The sequence below is a fragment of the Heteronotia binoei genome, chromosome 1, assembly GCF_032191835.1.
Source record: "Heteronotia binoei isolate CCM8104 ecotype False Entrance Well chromosome 1, APGP_CSIRO_Hbin_v1, whole genome shotgun sequence".
Taxonomy (NCBI): domain Eukaryota; kingdom Metazoa; phylum Chordata; class Lepidosauria; order Squamata; family Gekkonidae; genus Heteronotia; species Heteronotia binoei.
Window position 1 is genome coordinate 190,905,675 of NC_083223.1, and position 18,968 is coordinate 190,924,642.

Consider the following 18,968-nt stretch of genomic DNA (forward strand, 5'->3'; position numbering starts at 1 on the left):
CTGATTATACATGTTCATTTCCATTATTATATTCCCTTTTACTGCCACCATATGCCACGTTGACATTTTCATAGAACTATGTATTTTCCATGACACCAAGATCTCTTTTCTGGCATTCACAGCTAGTGACAATCCTATCTGTATATCTGTGAAGTTATGTAACTAGAGCACAATACCCAATTCTCTGACACTACCAAAACATATATTTTATGATAAAGTTTTCTTTCACATGCAAGCAATGCCAGTGACAATTTCCACACAAACCCTTGCTTTGAAAAGTCTAAGGTACCTAAAGTTAGAGATGGGTAAAAACATACACTTGGAGACTATGACTTGGATCCACCAGAAGAGTCCCATGTGCATTACGGTTTTCGTGCAAACAGAAAATTGGAACAAAAACGTCACACCAGCCTCCCACTAGCCTCTTGCATTAAATATAGCCAGGACTTTTTTTGTAGAAAAAGTGCAGCAGGAGCTTTCCCATGCCTTTCCCAGTGTGGGAAAGTTTAAAGATGCCTCCCTGCACCTTCCCCAGCATGCCAGCAGGAGCCGTGTCCAGCCCAGGAGGAGCTCTGCTCCTGTGCACTCCAGCACCCCAAAAGCCCTGGGAAAAAAACATATCTTGAACCATTTTCCATTTGCAGAAGAAATTGTGTGCAACCTATTTCTGGGCATCTGAGATTTAGGGAGGAAAGCACCTGCACAAAATCTAGTGCAAGTGGAAATGTGCTAAGTCCAGGTGTTTCTCTTTGCTCATCAATGGATTTAACTTGATGTTTAAGTCTAGTACTGGCTTTATATATCTAGTAGAAGGTTTGTTGTTTTAAGGATTTTGAGCCAGTGTGAGGTAGTGGAATGGTGCTGAATTTCATTGGATAACTCCCATGTCCACAGTCCCATTGGAAAGGCAGAAATTGCTAGGAAAAGTAAAAAATAAATAAATTAAAATACAATCTCCCCCCCCCCACCCCCAAAGGCATATCCACCCCTTACAAAGTCAGCTTTCACAGCCTATAAGTCTTCCATGTGGATAACTGGCTAGATACAATCTGTACCAAATCCTCCCATCGCTACCCTTCATGATCCCGCTGTATTAAAAATACCATCAACATTGTTATGAACTGTATAGATAAAGTAACCTACTGCAAAATAAGATTGCCTTAGACTGTTATCTCTTTTTGATGGATGAAAAGGATTCTACTGGCCACTTAAGCAGTTGGATAGTACAGGTGTTCATCTAACAAATACAGCTGATGAAATATTTCAAGAAAGGAGGAAAAGAGAGGATTCATTGGGGACAACCAAAGGAGCCATTTCTAGTCATTAGCAAGCTAATGTAGTGTGGCATGACTTTGCTAACTCTGTGGGACAGAATCTCAAAGCTGTAGTCCAGCAGATAAAAAGGGAATGTGACAGGGATACACTTGACTCAGGATGACTATCAATTCCAGGACTGGGCAGAACAAAAAGGACAAGTGAGAACTGAACAAGGATATAATTACACAACTTCAGTGGTTATGACATTCAAGAAAGTTACCAAAGGGTATCAAGAATGCTGAGACAACCCTACCATAGGCTCACAGGGCTGATCTAAGCAGAGTTACACATTTTAAAGACCATTGATGCAAAAGGACTTAAAAGGGTGTAACTCTGCTTAGGAAAGCACTGTCAGTTTCTTACCCTTAAAACTATGCTTCTAAGGAGACACCCTATTACAATGTTGACATAATGCAATAGTGATATCAGCCACCATCTCCAGGCAGTTTAAAATAGCACTTATGGGCTGGGTCCAGACTGGCAGTTTGAGGCGACACAGGGATGGCCCCCAGATGGATTAAAAAATGAAGTCCAGATATAAACATCTGGAGACTGTCCCACTCCCATACTCACCCTGTCCTCCAGTGTCAGAGAAGCTTCCAAAAAAGCTACCACTTCCTAAGTGGTAGCAAGTAGCCAAGGCACTTCCCTACCACCTTTCCAGGCCGACTGAATGGTTGGGGAGCACCTGTAAAGCGCCCCCCAAGTGCTTGAGCAGTCTGACCACTCCTCCTGGGCACACATAGCCAGTCCTTGTCCTAGCAGTGGGCCACGGGCAGTCTGACCGTCCCCAGGGTGCTTCCTCTTTATGGCGGCTTACTTTGGGACTGGAGGCTGCCACCCAAGCTGCTGGTCTGGACTCAGCCATAGTATGGTTTTGTCTCTTATAAGCAGCTACACTCCCTTCTACACAATCCTCCAGCTTCCTATTCAGAAGTAATTACTCCACAGGTGATGAGGGCCTTGATGAGGGAAAGTCATGCTAATGGCCCATAGTATGAAGAACAGGACAAAGAAGCAGTGGCACACCTTGTTCAAATCCACACTTCTTATATTCCCAAAGGGAACATTTTGGTGCTGTCTAGATAGGTAGCCTAAACAAGCAGTAGGCTTCTGAGTAGTTTTTGCAGATAGGGGGGGGGGGGGGGCAGGGGGGGGGGAGAAGCAGTGACTCTGTAAGATCTAGGTCCCCCCCTCAAAAAATAAATGGGATTAATGGCTGTGCTTTTAAATGGGAACTATACTGCTTTTAAAAAAATATTTCAAACCCATCCACTATAGAATACCATGTAGAATCTGCAATTAAGCACCGGAGTTAGGAATGAAGACTCATGTTATGTCATTGCTACTTATAATAATAATAATAATAATAATAATAATAAATTTTATTTATACCCCGCCCTCCCCACCGAGGCAGGCTCAGGGCGGCTTAATGTATTTATTCTGAAGGTTTTTGTTTCTCCTCCCAGCAAAACTTTAATGAAGAAATTTACAGTCTATAGTGGCCGATGCTTGATTAGAGTGGCCAGATAGCATAGAACTATAATATTTTATTTTGTTCTGAATGCCAGAAAGGTGGAACGGAGCTGTGTTAAACTGAAAGATTTTTGTATTTTAAGAAACACAAGACGGGAAACCCGCTAGTCTCTGGGGAACCACTGAACAAACTCCTTGACAGTTTAATCAGAGGCAATTAAAACTCAGGTCAGATTAAAGACTTACTGTCAGGAATAAAACGGACAAGTGAGTTTCCTGAACTATTCCAGGACACAAGTCAAGATTCGGTTCTCCAACCAAATCTCCATATAGGGATACTGGGAGAGGCAATGCTGTCATTGGTGGTGTCATAGGTATTTATTTTATTTTATTATATTATATTTATATCCCACCCTCCCCTATCAGGCTCAGGGTATTCTCCAGTAGGTGCCACTGATGTTCGTGCAACCACATTTTACAAATCATTCAAAACAATGATGACCCTTCTTTCCCCTCTTAGTTTGTATGTGAATCTGTAGTTGTTTCCCCTTTCTTGTTGGCAAATCCCAGATACTTCATGGAAAGAGGGAGTAGTAAAGGTCTCTCTGCTGTGGTATGGAATAGATTCCAAAACATTATGTAGAGACAAGTTTCTGATCATACTAGAGATGTAATGGTGACCCTCTCTACCTTGATTGTTGATATTGCCCTCAACTGTAAAAGTTTTTGTTTTTATGAATTTTACTGTTAAAATTTACTCCACATCTCAGAATACTTTGACTTTTCCTTCTCCTCCCCACCTTTTTGTGAAGTGATGTGTATATGACAGGTTCTAAATAAACTTTATATTAAAATTTTAAAAACAATGATGACCCCATTCACTAAGAAAGAACTGTGTTTCCCCAGGAATGCATTGCAATTTATTTATTTATTTATTACTTCACATTTCTATTCAGCCCTTCCCAAATGGGCTCCGGGTGAGTCACATCAGAAATGCAAGCAAAAAGTGATATTCCTGCAATGCATGTGTTTGTTTGTGGAAACTACCTGGATCTTGCAGATCAAAAGAGCAAAAAGCATTCATTCATTTCAGTGTAAACTAACTTTTTGGGAGACACACTCTTCTACGTGTTCAGGAAATGGAATGTGGGTTCCCATACACACAATCAGGGATGACAAACGTAATGTTACCCACTTTGAGTCTTTGACTGGAGAAACAAAAACTTAAAATGTCTTAAAATATAAGCTTCTTCCTTTTTCCATTTGGTCAGCTTGCCTTGAAATGCATGTTTACAGACTGTTGGGGGTATTTGTCTGAATGATTGGCTGCAACTGAGCCGGCTAAAGCTTAATCCAACTAAGGCGGAGGTCCTGTGCTTGGATCAGGGGGGACCAAGATCAGGGATCCAGCTTCCCACTCTGGATGGTGCATCTCTTGTGCCAACCCAGAAGGTGAGGAGTTTGGGTGTGATAACGGATGCCACCCTCTCTATGGAGGCCCAGGTCACAGCTGTTGCACGATCTGCCTTTTATGATCTCTGGAAGGCCAAACAACTAGCACCCTATCTGGCCCCTCGGGACTTAGCTACAGTGATCCATGCAAAAGTCACTTCCATTCCTATTGTGAAGGATGCCAAACAATTTGATAAATGGCGTAGGAAAATTTCAGAATTTGTGAGGGCTGGGAAAAAGCCAAGGATTAAAATGAAAATTCTGTCAGATGCAAAAGAGAGAGGCAGATTTCAATTACCAGATTTAAAATTATATCATGAAGGAGTTTGCTTAGTGTGGATGAAAGAATAGATAACGCTGTTAAAAAAAAAAAAACTTCTAGTGTTGGAAGGTCACGGAAATAAATTTGGCTGGCACGCATATTTGTATTATGGAAAAAAAAGGATGGATGGTCTTTTCTCTCACCATTATATAAGAAGCAATTTATTAAATACATGGACAAAATACAAGAAATATGGAGATGAGAGAAGACCTTTATGGATAGTGCCAGCTGAAGTAATAAAGATAATGGCTGAGTTAGGTGAAGAAAAGTGGCTGTCATATAATCAATTGTTAAAAATACAAAGTGGAAAAGTAGAACTGAAAACTGCTGAAGAATTGAGTCACAAATATGATTGGTTTCAAATGCAACAAATAAAGAGCTTGGTAGAGAATGACATTAAAACTGAAGGAATAAGGAAAGAGCAAACAGAAATGGAAAAAGTTCTGCTTGGAGACAATGATAAACTAATTTCAAAAGTATATAAATTACTTTTACAATGGTCTACAGAAGATGAAGTAGTGAAATCTCAAATGATTAAATGGGCAATTAATGTAAATAAAGAAATAAAGATGGAATCTTGGGAATATCTGTGGAAGAACTCTATGAAACTCGCAACATATCTAAATATTAAAGAAAATTGTTTTAAGATGATGTATATATGGTATATAACTCCTAAAAAATTGGCAAAGATGAATAATAAGATGCCAGACAGATGTTGGAAATGTAAAAAGCATGAAGGTTCTTTTCTACCATATGTGGTGGACTTGTGAAAGAGCTAAAATGTTTTGGCAGATGATTAAGCAAGAGATTTCTAAGATCTTGGGATATGAGTTTAACAAAGTTACAGAGACTTTTCTGTTGGGACTACAAATGGAAACATTTCCAAAAGAAGATAGAACTTTAATCTGGTACTTGCTCTCAGCCGCTAGGACATTGTATGCACAGTTGTGGAAGCAAGAAAAAATACCAGAAAAATGGGATTGGATTATAAAAGTTATGACATGGAGTGAAATGGACAAATTAACAAGAATAAGAGACTATGATTTGGAAGTTTTTAAGATGGAGTGGAAGAAGTTCAGAAGATACGTAGAAAAAGAGTGGAAAATAAAAGGACATTGGACAATTTTTGATAATGATTAAGTTTTAAAAGAAGAATATAACTTTTGGTTTTCTTAATAGTTAAGGGTACCTTTAATATTTGTTTTTTTTTAAGTAAATAACACTGGCGGGGGTCAAATAACAGGGGGAGGGGTGGGGGAAAATATGGGGTAGATAAATTTTTCTTTTTAAGTTGTAAGATATTGATATAGATTTGCTACCATATGTTACCAATAAAATTGTTTATACGCAAAAGTCACTTCCAGGCTAGACTACTGTAGCTCACTCTATGCAGGCTTCGCCTTGAAGCTGATCTGGAAGCTCCAGCTGGTGCAGAATGCGGCAGCATGATTGCTGTCTGAATCGCCTGTAGTGACGAGCAGTCGGCCAATGCTGCGCAGTTTGCACTGGCTACCAATTGAGTACCGGATCCGCTTTAAGGTTTTACTACTGACATTCAAAGCCTTGCACGGCCTGGGACCAGCATACCTGCGGGACCGTCTCTCCCCATATGAGCCCCGGAGGTCGCTACAATCAGCCGGCCAGCATCTTCTGACCATCCCTGGCCCAAAGGATGTCTGGCTTGCCTCGACCTGGTGGAATCAGCTCCCAGTGGAGGTTCAGGCCCTCCAGGATCTGTTACCATTACAGAGGGTCTGTAAAACAGAGCTGTTCCATCAGGCCTATGGCTGAGGCAGACGGGCATCCTATCATTTAAATGGGACCCCCCTGCACTGATTGCATTGTACTGATTCTTTGAAACCAATATAGCCGGAATATGAACACCTAGGTTGGGACAAGCAAGACTAATCGATCCGTTAATACCATATTTGCCACCCCACCTAATGTGAGCTGTGGCTTAATTGACTTAATTTTAAACTGTTTTAACTGTCGTAATTGTTTTAAATTGATCTGATTGTTTTATTGAGCCCACTATGGGAAAGGGCGGCCTATAAATCTATGGAAATAAATAAAATAAATGATATTTCCTTGATCGAGGACATTTATTATGTTAAAATTTGAGAAATCTTTCTCTAAGAGGCATCAGCTTTATGGCTATGAAATGTAGTATTATTTAACAATGCCATAATGAAACAGCTCTCATCATCTAGTTGTGACATTCAAAGAAGGATTCTTGGGGGATCACAGATACAAGATCAATATCGTTCTTTGGGCTTGGTACCCTCAAGGGCCGTCTGCCAAAAACCTGTATTGAAGTAGCAGTATAAAGGAGCATTTGATTTTTTCCCCATGACATTCCAAAGCTTCAGATTAATTTAACTTTAAAAGGGAACCAGGAAGCCAAGTTTAAATTTTGCATTGCAAGAACTAGAAAGGCAAGTTTTGGTTATCTGAGCTATCAAAGCAAAAGCCTGGCTTCAAATGAATAAAAATAATCAAAGTTGTTTCATCTATAATTGTAACTGATTGGCAGAAAGCTAAAGTTTGAGTCCAGTGGCACCTTTAAGACCAACAAAGTTTTATTAAGCTTTCATGTGCATGCACACTTTTTCATATACAATGAAACTGAAGTTTGCATTCCATGCAGTTTAATGTGATGCCTTCAATGAAGACAGATTCAGGTGGATAGCTACGTTGGTCTGACGCAGCAGAACAAAGTTTGAGTCCAGTGGCACCTTTAAGACCAACAAAATATTATTAACTTTCCTAGCTTTGTACCAGTGCATGGCAGCTTGGAACTGATGACTGAGAAGGTTAAAGGTTAAGACCTTTATTGTCTCATGTGCAAACACTCTAGAAAGTATGTCAGAGAGGATATACGGTCCAGTAAGACTGAGGTCAGAGAATTAGATTCCCTTTTAGAAATGCTTTGGGTTGAAATACAGGGCCCAAAAGGAAATTTAACTATGGGAGTTTGTTATCGCCCACCAAATCAAAAGAGAGAGGACGATTATAATATGATGGAGGGATTAAAGATAGCGGCTAAACGTAAAAACTGTGTCGTAATAGGTGATTTTAACTACCCGCAGATTGATTGGGTCAATATGTGTTCTGGTCGAGAGAAAGAGATTGAGTTTCTTGATGCTCTCAATGACTGTGCTATGGAGCAGATGGTCTCAGAACCTACCAGGGGTGGGGCGATCCTGGATCTGGTCCTAAGTAATGCCCAAGACTTGGTGAGAGACGTAAAAGTGATTGCGCCGCTTGGGAACAGTGACCATAATGTTATTGATTTCACCATTTGTATAAATAGGGAGTTGCCCAAAAAGACCGCCACAACCACATTTAACTTTAAAAGGGGTAAATTCTCTGAGATGAGGAGGCATGTGAGGAGGAAACTGAAAGGAAAGGTAAATACGGTCAAAACCCTTGGGGAAGCTTGGAGACTATTTAAAACTATAATCCTAGAAGCTCAGATAAAATACATACCACAAGTTAGGAAAGGCACAAACAGGTATAAGAAGAGGCCAGCGTGGTTAACAAACAAAGTAATGGAAGCTGTAAAAGGTAAGAAGGACTCCTTTAAGCGGTGGAAAACCAGTCCAAGTGAGATTAATAAAAGGGAACACAGGCAGTGGCAAATCAAATGCAAGACTGTGATCAGGCAGGCAAAAAGGGACTATGAGGAGCATATTGCAAAAAACATAAAGACCAACAATAAAAATTTCTTCAAATATATTAGAAGTAGGAAACCAGCCAGGGAAGCAGTGGGGCCCTTGGATGACCATGGGGTAAAAGGATTACTGAAGGAGGATGGGGAAATGGCTGAGAAGCTGAATGCATTTTTTGCCTCCGTCTTCACCGTGGAAGATGAGAAGTGTTTGCTCGCCCCAGAACCACTAATATTGGAAGGGGTGTTGAAAGACCTGAGTCAGATTGAGGTGACAAAAGAGGAGGTCCTACAACTAATAGACAAATTAAAAACTAATAAGTCACCGGGTCCGGATGGCATACATCCGAGAGTTCTGAAAGAACTCAAAGTTGAACTTGTGGATCTTCTAACAAAAATCTGTAATCTTTCATTGAAATCTGCCTCCGTTCCTGAGGACTGGAAGGTAGCAAATGGCACCCCCATCTTTAAAAAGGGTTCCAGAGGAGATCCGGGAAATTACAGGCCAGTCAGTCTGACTTCAATACCGGGAAAATTGGTAGAAACCATTATCAAGGACAGAATGAGTAGGCACATTGATGAACACGGGTTATTGAGGAAGACTCAGCATGGGTTCTGCAAGGGAAGATCTTGCCTCACTAACCTGTTACATTTCTTTGAGGGGGTGAACAAACATGTGGACAAAGGAGACCCAATAGATGTTGTTTACCTTGACTTCCAGAAAGCTTTTGATAAAGTTCCTCATCAAAAGCTCCTTAGAAAGCTTGAGAGTCATGGAGTAAAAGGACAGGTCCTCTTGTGGATCAAAAACTGGCTGAGTAATAGGAAGCAGAGAGTGAGTATAAATGGGCAGTCTTCGCAGTGGAGGACGGTAAGCAGTGGGGTGCCGCAGGGCTCGGTACTGGGTCCCATCCTCTTTAACTTGTTCATAAATGATTTAGAGTTGGGAGTGAGCAGTGAAGTGGCCAAATTTGCGGATGACACTAAATTGTTCAGGGTGGTGAGAACCAGAGAGGATTGTTAGGAACTCCAAAGGGATCTGTTGAGGCTGGGTGAGTGGGCGTCAACGTGGCAGATGCGGTTCAATGTGGCCAAGTGCAAAGTAATGCACATTGGGGCCAAGAATCCCAGCTACAAATACAAGTTGATGGGGTGTGAACTGGCAGAGACAGACCAAGAGAGAGATCTTGGGGTCATGGTAGATAATTCACTGAAAATGTCAAGACAGTGTGCGTTTGCAATAAAAAAGGCCAACGCCATGCTGGGAATTATTAGGGAGGGAATTGAAAACAAATCAGCCAGTATCATAATGCCTCTGTATAAATCGATGGTGCGGTCTCATTTGGAGTACTGTGTGCAGTTCTGGTCGCCGCACCTCAAAAAGGATATTATAGCATTGGAGAAAGTTCAGAAAAGGGCAACTAAAATGATTAAAGGGCTGGAACACCTTCCCTATGAAGAAAGGTTGAAACGCTTAGGGCTCTTTAGCTTGGAGAAACGTCGACTGAGGGGTGACATGATAGAAGTTTACAAGATAATGCATGGGATGGAGAAAGTAGAGAAAGAAGTACTTTTCTCCCTTTCTCACAATACAAGAACTCGTGGGCATTCGATGAAATTGCTGAGCAGACAGGTTAAAACGGATAAAAGGAAGTACTTCTTCACCCAAAGGGTGATTAACATGTGGAATTCACTGCCACAGGAGGTGGTGGCGTCCACAAGCATAGCCACCTTCAAGAAGGGGTTAGATAAAAATATGGAGCAGAGGTCCATCAGTGGCTGTTAGCCACAGTGTGTGTGTGTGTGTGTGTGTGTGTGTGTGTATATATATATATATATTTGGCCGCTGTGTGACACAGAATGTTGGACTGGATGGGCCATTGGCCTGATCTAACATGGCTTCTCTTATGTTTTTATGTTCTTAAAGTGGTCAGACCGCAAACAACAAGGTGTCCTTCAAGAGACAGCAGCTACAAGAAATAGTGACCCTAAACTACATGAATCAAAATTCAGTGCTATTTGGTTTCCCTTTATAACATACACAGCAGACAAGAATATAATTCTGATAAATCCTCTGTATTAAAAAATGGTGCGGGTTAGGTTGGATTAGCTGAGAAATTTTATTTTGGTTAATGTTTGTGATTTTCAGTTACATTGTTTAAATCTAGGTATTTTAAATTTGTATTGCATATATAACTCCTTTTTTGTCTTCATAAGTATGCAGAATTGTATGTTGAAAAAAATTAATTAAAAAAAGAGATAGAGAGAGAGCAGCGATTTTAGTTCAGATATTGGAAGATGTCCAAAAGTCAGACGCAAGTTAATAGCAAAACTGAGTTTTTCCTTTTATTTGGTGATTACTTCAGTCTTTCATGCGTCGTGCAGGAAAGAATGCTGCAAAACTGCAGGATCGCTTGGGCTACGAGATTTTCATGTATTTAATTCATTTTTAAAAGTCGGTTAGTTGCAGTAAATTGGATCCTAAAAATTGCAAGCCTGAGCTTTGCTTGTAGAACATATATTCCTGTCCTCCCCAGTTTTCTGCAGTCCACTAAACTAGCCCAAAACTTCCTCATAGGGGGTAGGGGGGTCTCAGTGGCTTCACTTTCCATGACTGGTTCTGAATGGTTGCGGAAGACAAGGGAGAAAGCATGAGGACAGTTGCTACATCTCTTTACCAGCATTTATAAGTTAGTGGAAACCACAATCTTCGTCATCCACGTCAATCCTGGTTTATTGACCTTGCGCACACACCTGGGGATATTTGTTCAGCTGACAGGTATGTGTTAAGGGATGCTTTCAGCTGCAGGCCTGCTGAGAAGATGCATTTGCTATATACCAAAGGGATGGCTTCTACAGGTCTGGGCTTTTCTGCTCAGATGCCATGTGGATTGCACAAGGCGCTGCTTTTAGCAGCAGGTCTGCACTTTATAGCTCAGAAGATAATTCATAATTCCTTTAAGGAATTTTAGCTTGATAGTATGGGAGAGGGCTTGGGGGTCACTTTCACAGTGGTGGGCCTAGGCTTTTTAGCTCAAGAGTTGCATTTCATTTTAAGGGCTGCTTGAACACAGCAGGCTTGGGAGTTTCAGAACACTAATATGAAAGGAGGGGGGGTTGGGATGTTCTGGCATCTGTGATATTTTATGCATTGTAAATTAGGAGTTGTGATTTGTGCATTTGAGGAGGTTCACTTGCCCGCTATCTCTTCCTTTTCAGATAATCTGCAGGGGAGCCCGAGAGAGATTATTATTGGTAGGTGGTAGCAATGGTGTTAAAATATGCCACCTCATTCAGCAGATAGGAATAGTAGGGGCTATTGGTTTAAGGCAGATGCTCTCAAACTTTTTGAATTGGGAGCCACTTCTAAACTTAATGTACTCCTGGGACACATTTGCAAAGTAATTTCATGTAGCATTCCCCCACTCCACCATAAGAATCTCATACTTAGCATATTTATATTTATGTTTTGCATTTACAAATATATAGTACTACTGAATGACAGGCTATATTGCACGTAATTCCACACAGTATGCAGAGGCAACCCTATTGAGCCTACCAGAGCTTCCTCTCCCAGTTTACCCTGTTTCACCTCCTCCCTCCTGGCCTGTTGATTAACATGTCAGAGAGGCGCAGCCCACTTTGGAGGCTTGACTCAGTCTAAGAACCAGTCCAAAGCTTATAAAATATGGTGAGCAGTTTGAGACATCCAACAAAGGGTGAGATTTCTCAAGCCATCCTTTCATGGCTGAGCAGATCTACAGTGGTTGGGTGCGCGGAAATCCCTTCAGTGCTTCGCTTCTACTGGTTGAACCAGAATGATTACTAGCTCTAGGGAAGAAGGCAGAGGGGAATCTCATCTTCTTAGCAAACCATTTAGCAAGTTTGACCTAAGTTATCTACCCAGCAGTTTCATTCTGGGAGGAAGCAATTGTCTCATTGTTTGCATACTAAATCATCATCACTGTGGATTAGTACACAACCATTTCCCCACATATCTGCTTGTAATGTGTGATAGCATTATTTTCAGCATTTGAGAAGCTGATATGAGGAGGCCAAACTATGCCAAACTGTACTTTCTTTCTCTAGAATGACTTGATCATCTCTATCATCCTGCCAAGTGGTAAGGAGAATTTATACATCACAACAGATTCAAAGTTACATGCACAGAATGGTGTTACCACGATAAATTATAATTTGTTTTTGTACTTTCTGATCTAATGCCAGGCAGCCGATTGTAACTGCCTAGGGGGGAAATTGCAATTATTTATTTATTTTATATGCTGCATTTCTATCCTGACCTTTCCTCTGGGGAGCTTAGGGCCAAAATACGCCTTATTTTTAAAGAGATGGAGTTCTTAGGACCCAACTCAGGTTCCTGTTAGCCACACAGCAGGTGTGGAAAAAGGCTTGTTAAAAATAACATGTAAAATGGCTTGTTAAAAATAACATGGCCATAGAGCACCATATCCCAGAATTCTCAGCTGCTATCCCATCCACCTAAAGCCAGGCTTAATCCCACTGTTTAATGTTAGAAATGAAACTACATCAAGAGTATTCTGATCAATTTTAGTCTATAGGGCTGTTACAGTATCACTTTCAGTTCACAAAAATCCTTTGAAGTATGATGGCAGGCACCCTACCGAAAAAGAATTTTGTTTTATCTCTTTGTGGGGGGAAAAGATGCATTCTCTGAAAAGCTGCATTTAAACTAATTGCCAAGCTGTGCTGTGTTAGTAGCAACTTTGAAAAGATAAAGTAGATTACATACAAGGATATTTGATTCAGGGTATTATTTTTCCTTTGGTTTTTGAGAGTTTGGTTTGATTTTCTTGTCAGACAAAAAAGTAGAATGAGATATACTGAGAGGCTGATAAGTGGATGAGGGAAATACTTCCAAATTTCATAATAACATTTTTTTAAAAAACAAAGAATGATATTAAATAATGCATGTGATGCTGAAGAGAAAAAATTTCTTAGGCTGACCCTTCCATATTGGAAACTATACTGGAACTGAATACATATAATATTAAGCATGCATAATATTAAGCATTAATTCCAAATCATACTATCATAGCCCACATTACATACTCGAAAATGAAAAATTCCTGCATAACTGGATATGAAGCCTTGGTCTTTTGGAACAACATTCTCCAGGAACTGCTGCTGCACCGTCAAAGAGCCCAGCGCTGCTAGAAACCAGCAATCACCTTCAAGAAGATAAGAGATTAACTGTCATTATTCCCAATCTTGCACCCAGTCCCAGAAAGAGGGATGGAAGCATCTTTAACAAGATATCAAAAAGATATCTGCTCTCTTCCCAAAGTAATCCAGCCTTTGCAGACTAGAAAGAAAGAAACAGAATGGACAACTGTAGACATTGATCTTCAGTGATCTTGATTCGAAGCAGAATTATGAGAATTTTTCAGCCACCACTTGCAAAATCCAGGGAATAGGTTTCTAAACATAATTCGGTACTGAACACATACTAATAATGAGTAAGGGCAGGTCTCATTTTGAGGAAGAGCTCACAGGAGCAGAGCTCCAGAACCTCTAAATTTTATTATGCTCTTTCTTTCTTACCCCTCCCCCCAATACTTGCTTCTGGGCTCCATTGTTTGAACCCCCTGTGAGAATTTTGCTAAACTCTAAGATTTGACAAACTTTCTAATATTTCCCCCACAAAAAATGGGGAAATAACCAAAACATATAAAGCAGACAGACAGAAATCTTCATCATGGCACTGTGGCCACATAGAAGAAAGTAATTTTAAAAGTATGATGGCAGTAAGGTTTTATTATGACAATCATAATTCACGAAGCATTTTAAGGTAGATGCTGAACTGATAGAATTTAGTACACCTTCCGGTGATGTCAGAGGTGTGTGTCATATGCAAATGAGTTGTACTAATGAGCTCTGGCACCTCTTTTTCTACAAAACGAAAAGGGGATTGCAAGGGGTAAGGGGATTGCAAGAAAGAAGTAGGTAAGAGTGCTTCACCTTTCCCTCACTTGCTTATTCTTTACTATGTATTCCCTTATGAGGCTGGCTTTCCAGCCTCAGAGCCAAATTTGAAGATCAGTGATGCTGTTGATTGAAGCTAAAGTGTATAAGCTCTCTTTCATGGAGGAAAGGCTGAAGGAGCTGGGTATGTTTAGCCTGGAGAGAAAACTACTGAGAGGTGATATAACCATCTTCACATACTTTAAGGGCTGTCATATAGACGATGGTGTGGAATTGTTTTCTGTTGCCCCAGAAAGGTGGACCAGAACCAACAGGTTGAAATTAAATCAAAAGAGTTTTCAACTAAAAATTAGGAAGAACTTTCTGACAGAGCAGTTCCTCAGTGAAACAGGCTTCCTCAGGAGGTGGTGGGCTTTCCTTCTTTGGAGATTTTAAAACAGGCTAGATGGCCATCTGACAGCAATGCTGGTTCTGTGAACTTAGACAGGTCATGAGAGGAAGGGCAGGAAGGGTTGCATCTGTGCTAAGTTCTTGTGGCCCTTTTTTACACACATAAGAAAATGCTGATTGCCACTTTGGGGTCAGGAAGCAATTTTTTCCCAGGCCAATCCTGGAATTTTTCTGCCATCTTCTGGGCATGGAGCAGGGGTTACTGGGAGTGTGGTATTTGTGCACTTCCTGCATTGTGCAAGGGGTTGGGCTAGATGACCCTGGAGGTTCCTTTTAACTCTGTGATTCTATGACACTGTCTACCTTATCTCTAATTTATTTTTATTGCTTTAAAGTACTTCTTGATTTTTAAACTAACATAAACTGTTTTCAAGGATCCCATGACTGATTGTTGTTTTTTTTTTAAAGAAGTACATCACTATTTTAAATTAAATACTAAAAACTGGCTAACATGGCCTTTCGGTCATTTTCAAGGGAGAATTTGCAGACACCTGCTCCAGTCTGTCGATTCTCCCCTTTCAGTGTTCCTCTCCTTGCGACTGAGTTGGAAACCTGAGTCTTCCATATAATGTATAGATATGTCCTCGTCTCTTCAATTTCAAATAACACTTTTAAATGAGTGCCTTCCACCATTTTCTGTCTCATAGATAATTCAGCAATCTTCTTATAGATACAGTAATGTCTGCTGAACTCTGGATATTCCAGCCAACCCAGACAATATGTGGGAGTTGTATGAACATTCTCAGGATGTCTGTCCCATTCCCATACCCCAATCCAGCAGCACTGAAGTCTTCAATCAGTAATAGGAAAACAGTAAGGAGATCAATTTCACTCTGTCTCTTCTTGGTCTTCTCTTGATTAAAATACCCCACTATCCTTTTTGAATTGCAGGAAACAAAATATTGTCCCTTCTATCTTTTCTTTTGCAGGAAAAATCCCCAGTCTCTAAAGTGATTTTCAACAGAAAATGGCAGGAAGAGAAATGGTTAATCAGCCATTTTGTCCTGCCACTCTTCTGCTCCTGATCGCAATTTCTGATAGTGTTTGGGGGTTTAGAAATGAGTCTTTCACACATCTCCCACACATTGGCCCTCACTGTGCAAAAAACAAAGGGTCTGTCACCTGAGATCAGCAGCCTTCTCTGTAAAGTAAGGGAACTGGAGTTCTTAAACAGCAGACATTGTTGTGGTAACTCACAGGCCTATTTTTCTGTTCCTTCTGTCCATTTCTTTTTACCACAAGTTGCCTTGCTGGCATTTACTCCTGAATGTCCCAGCAAGGTGTCAAATGGAAGATGGGAATGACAGACCCCTCAGCATCATTCAGACCCATCCTTTTTTATCCCTGTTGGAAATGCTGTTATCTCTCTTGTCCTCTCAAAAGCGCAAGAGTAGTCTTATCTTTGACTTTGTTTTTCATTCTTCTCCTACATTCAGACTATTGCTAAATCCCTCCACCTCTCTTTTAAAAATTTGCCTTTCCTTTTTCTGCCTCAGCAGCTATGAACCTTTTGCATATCCAGGTCATCTCTCATGTAGACAATTTCAATTTTCTCCTTCCTGGTGCTCACTTGCATTTACTTGCTCTTCAGCAGGCTGGAATAATTTTCTCTTCCATCACTGTGACCATATGAACCCTTTCTGTCTGTGCTATTTCCCACAGCATGGGCTCCTTCCTATTCCCCTTCAAGTTCCCCAATGCATTGCTTTTCCTATAGCTGTTCTCTCACTTCCCTTTCTTTTCTCTGCTTCTTCACTAAAGGTAAAAGGTAAAGGTAGTCCCCTGTGCAAGCTAAGGTTGCCAAGTCCAATTCAAGAAATATCTAGGGACTTTGGAAGTGGAGCCAGGAGACATTGGGGGTGGAGCCATAAGCAAAGTTGTGACAAGCACAATTGAACTCCAAAGGAAGTTCTGGCTATCACATTTAAGGGGACCACATACCTTTTTAATGCCTTCCCTACATTCCTTTTTAATGCTTTCCCTACATTAGAAATAATGAAGGATAGGGGCACCTTTTTGGGGGCTCATAGAATTGGACCCCCTGGTTCAATCTTTTTGAAACTTGGAGAGCATTTTGAGAAGACTCATCAGATGCTACGCTGAAAATTTGGTACCTCTACCTCAAAAAGCCACCCCTCCAGAGCCTCGGGATTAATTCTCCATTATACTCTATGGACCAGCAGACATTTCCCTCCCCCCCCCCCCCATTTCTGATGACCCTGAAGCTCCGGGGCTCCCCTGCCCCCACAAATCATTGGCATCTCTACTCACGAGTTGTTGAACATTCAAGTTTTTCACAGTAACACAGGGCAACCAAAGGTTCAAGTTTACCTTCACACTATGCAAACGACCTCTGCAAGAATTGTGCAACAGCTGGCTGGGGGTGGGAAGGAGCCTGGGAAAGCAGGAGAACCCCTGCTGGGACCTGGAGATTGGCAAGCCTAATGCAAGCACAAGTCATTTCCAACTCTGGGGTGACATCGCATCACAGCGTTTTCACAGCAGATTTTTTTTACAGTGTGGTTTGCCATTGTCTTCCCCAGACATCTACACTTTCCCCCCAGCAAGCTGGGTACTCATTTTGCTGATCTCGGAAGGATAGAAGACTGAGTCAACCTTGAGCTGGCTACCTGAACCCAGCTTCCACCGGATCGAACTCAGGTCATGAGCAGAGAGCTAGGACTGCAGTATTGCAGCTTTACCACTCTGCACCACAGGGCTCCTTCACTACCATGCAACAAACACTGCCCTTTCCTTCACACCTTTCCCATGTATGTTTTCCCTAGGATTGCCAATCCCCTTTGGGTGTTCAGTTAGAAAACATTTGGGCTATGATTGCCTTTGCTTTAAGAATTTGCTAAGAGGTGTATTGCAGCTTGAATATGCTCTCTACCAATAGGTTTATTGCAGCTTGAATATGCTCTCTACCAATAGGTTTATTGCAGCTTGAAGAAGTCTCTGCTAAGAGGTCTTTTATAGCTTGAAAAAGCTTTTGCGAAACAAGGGTATTAGTACAACCTTGTCCTTTCCTCTTTGAAAATTTGGCTGCATCCATTGAAAGATATTAATCATTTGGAATATCACAACAGGATTACATGGAAAAGCTGGACAATTTTACCATATAAAGGAAAAGAACTCTTGGTGTAAATGCTTCCTTTTGTTCAAAGGACTGAGTATTATGGTTGTTTCGATGAAAGCAATATATGTGGGTTAAATACAATTATTTATATTTGAATGGTTTTTCTTGTTATGTAATTGGATATAGAAGCTGGTTCACGTGGGGCTTTTTGCTTTTTGTTTCCTTGTTTTTTAATCCCCAAATGGGGGCAGGGGATCCCCCGGTTTGGAAGCCCTCCCTCCACTTCAGGGTCATCAGCAAGGGGGGAGGGAAATGTCTGCTGGGCATTCTGTTATTTCCAATGGAGACCGATTCCCATAGGGTATAGTGGAGAATTGATCTGTGGGTAACTGGGGCTCTGGGGGGACTATTTTTTGAGTTAGAGGCACCATATTTGCTGCATAGCATCTGATGCCTCTCGTCAAAGCACCCTCCAAGTTTCAAAAGAATTGGACCAGGGGGTCCAATTCTATGAGTCCCAAAAAAAGGTGCCCCTATCCATTATTTCCAATGGAAGGAAGGCATTTAAAAGGTGTGTGGTCCTTTTTCAATGTGATGGCAAGAACTCCCTTTGGAGTTCAGTTATGCTTGTCACAACCTTGCTCCTGGTTCCACCCCAATGTCCCCTGGCTCCACCCCCAAAGTCTCCTGACTCCGCCCCCAAAGTCCCCAGATATTTCTTGAATTGGACTTGGCAACCCTAGTTTTTCCTCAGTTAGCCACACCCTGTGCCTTCTGGATTAGGTCTCATCTCAGTCAAACCATTTCTTCTCCTTTCAAATCTCTCCTAGTCAAAACTCCTTAAAAAATTCCTTCACACATCATAGATTTTCCTATTCTGAACTGCACTCTCTCTGCTACAAGTAGATACCTTGGCAACTTTTCTACTGTGTTGATAAGAACCACTAGGCATGCTCACTCCTGGCCTCTTTGTGTTAATCAGAACTTCTCTACAGGATTTGTAGACTTGGCATTCTAATGTGTACAGGGAAGGTGGAATGAGGCCAGCAGGCAAGATTCCAGTACTCCTTAATGTGTTCATTGTATACATCACAATGTATGAACAGTGATAAAAATCTAAATATTATTTTAAAAACCAATGATAAAAATCCAAATATTAGTTATTAACAACAATGATACTGATGCTAATACTATGACTATCTGGATATTAATGATATTTGAAAGGATATCACTTATTT

At 41.0% G+C, this 18,968-nt stretch overlaps 1 protein-coding gene across 1 annotated transcript in view; it reads right to left on the bottom strand.

Moving 5' to 3' along the window:
- Window positions 1–18,968, bottom strand: part of CAPN13 (calpain 13) — a 170,716-nt gene that overhangs the window by 106,827 nt on the left and 44,921 nt on the right. The window contains exon 4 of the mRNA XM_060244658.1: window positions 13,329–13,447. Within this exon, the coding sequence (XP_060100641.1) occupies window positions 13,329–13,447 (119 nt within the window). The remainder of the gene's footprint in view (window positions 1–13,328; window positions 13,448–18,968) is intronic.